General features: G+C 46.0%; 1 protein-coding gene across 1 annotated transcript in view; it reads left to right on the top strand.

The window, feature by feature from the left end:
* Positions 1–2,500, top strand: part of zmynd12 (zinc finger, MYND-type containing 12) — a 29,656-nt gene that overhangs the window by 4,508 nt on the left and 22,648 nt on the right. The window contains exon 2 of the mRNA XM_063193626.1: positions 1,407–1,548. Coding sequence (XP_063049696.1) covers positions 1,407–1,548 — 142 coding nt within the window. The remainder of the gene's footprint in view (positions 1–1,406; positions 1,549–2,500) is intronic.

Below are 2,500 nucleotides of genomic sequence, written 5' to 3'. Positions count from 1 at the left end.
TAATGTGCAAATAGACGCAGGCATTTTTCTCACTGATCTTGCTCCTAGTGTCTACTGTTATTTTACTGAACAAAAGCAAAAACCTACCAGGGACTGGGTTACCTCAAACCTGATCCAACCAGTGTAGAGTCAGCCTGTCGTAAGACAAGTACACAGGTCTAACAGTGCTGGTTATTCAGATAAGTTATCTGTGTTTATTGTTTTACATTTACTTTTACTTTTGACACCTCTGGTGTCAAGGTCTCGCCCCATCCTGTGTGACTGACAAGAGTGAGAGCCAATGACATGCTCTCCTCTCTGCCTTTGCGGTGACTAGTGGTGGGTAATGGATTCACCATTCAGTAAACATCCCGATATACACGTCACTGTGCTTCAAAATATACACGTCACGGTGCTTCCCAATATACACGTCACGGTGCTTCAAAATATGCACGTCACGGTGCTTCACAATATACACGTCACGGTGCATCACATACACGTCACGGTGCTTCACAATATACACGTCACGGTGCTTCACAATATACACGTCACGGTGCTTCCCAATATACACGTCACGGTGCTTCCCAATATACACGTCACGGTGCATCACAATATACACGTCACGGTGCTTCACAATATACACGTCACGGTGCTTCAAAATATACACGTCACGGTGCTTCAAAATATACACGTCACGGTGCTTCACAATATACACGTCACGGTGCTATGCTATCACCATTCATTGCCATTCATGTTCCATTGCGATGCTTTGCGATATGTACTTCAGTAAATGTGTACAAATACAGCTTTCTGTATTGGTCAATTGCTGTATAACATTCATAAGTCCATTTATTTTATTTTAAGGGACACTGTGTGGGATTTTTAGTTGTTTATTTCCAGAATTCATGCTGCCCATTCACTAATGTTACCTTTTTCATGAATACTGACCACCACCATCAAATTCTAAGTATTCATTATGACTGGAAAAATTGCACTTTTCATACATGAAAAGGGGGATCTTCTCCATGGTCCGCCATTTTGAATTTCCAAAAATAGCCATTTTTAGCTGCAAAAACGACTGTACTTGGATCATCTTACTAGAAAATATTTGTTTATTACTTAGTAAACTTTCATGTAAAGATCAAATTTGGCAATAGGCAGCCCAGTTTCAATGAGCAGCATAGTTGCAGTACCTTTTTTGACCATTTCCTGCACAGTGTACCTTTAAAACAGTGAATAAAAAAAATTAGCTACTGGGAGAGATCTTCCATCACAACAGAAATATTACCTACTGAACAAAATGAACCAGTGACAAATTAATTTTTATTCTTATTAAATAACCGATTGTCATTGTTGATTGGCTGAGCATCCAGAGCAGGATGTGTCCCAATATTCAATAAGCCAATCACGTGCTCTCCCCTCCACAGTGACGTGAGCCATCAGGAAGCTGATTGGCTGAGCATCCACAACAGGGTGTGTCAGATGCTGGTCGCCGTGAGAACGCCCGCCCCCTTCCACTCACTACAGGCTGAGAGAGACCTGCACCGCGCAGAGATACGCCGAGCACAGGTACACACACACACACACACACACACACACACACACACACACACACACACACACACACACACATCAGAGAGAGACCTGCACCGCGCAGAGATACGCCGAGCACAGGTACACACACACACACACACACACACACACACACACACACACACACACACACACACACACACACACACACACACACACACACACACACACATCAGAGAGAGACCTGCACCGCGCAGAGATACGCAGAGCACAGGTACACACACACACACACACACACACACACACACACACACACACACACACACACACACACACACACACACACATCAGAGAGAGAACTATACCGCACAGAGATACGCCGAGCACAGGTACACACACACACACACACACACACACACACACACACACACACACACACACACACACACACACACACACACACACACATCAGAGAGAGAACTATACCGCACAGAGATACGCAGAGCACAGGTACACACACACACACACACACACACACACACACACACACACACACACACAGCTGAGAGACAACTGCACCGCGCAGAGATACGCCGAGCACAGGTACACACACACACACACACACACACACACACACACACACACACACACACACACGCACACACACCACACACACCACTCAGCTGAGAGACAACTGCACCGCGCAGATACGCAGAGCACAGGTACACACACACACAGGAAGTGGCTTGTGGTGGTGTGTGTGTGTGTGTGTCTGTGTGTGTGTGTTGATTTGGTTAGTTAAATTTGCTGCTGGTAATCAGTCAAATGCTGAAGAGGAGATGAGAGGAGAGAGAGGAGAGGAGAGGAGAGAGGAGATAAGTGGGGAGGAGAGGAGAGAAGTGGAGAGGAGAGGAGAGGAGATCAGGGGAGGAGAGGAGAGGAGAGCAGAGTAGAGCAGAGGAGAGCAGAGCAGAGGAGAGGAGAGCAG

This window comes from Engraulis encrasicolus, unplaced genomic scaffold (assembly GCF_034702125.1).
Source record: "Engraulis encrasicolus isolate BLACKSEA-1 unplaced genomic scaffold, IST_EnEncr_1.0 scaffold_48_np1212, whole genome shotgun sequence".
NCBI classification, from domain to species: domain Eukaryota; kingdom Metazoa; phylum Chordata; class Actinopteri; order Clupeiformes; family Engraulidae; genus Engraulis; species Engraulis encrasicolus.
This window is presented reverse-complemented; position numbering and strand designations above follow the sequence as displayed.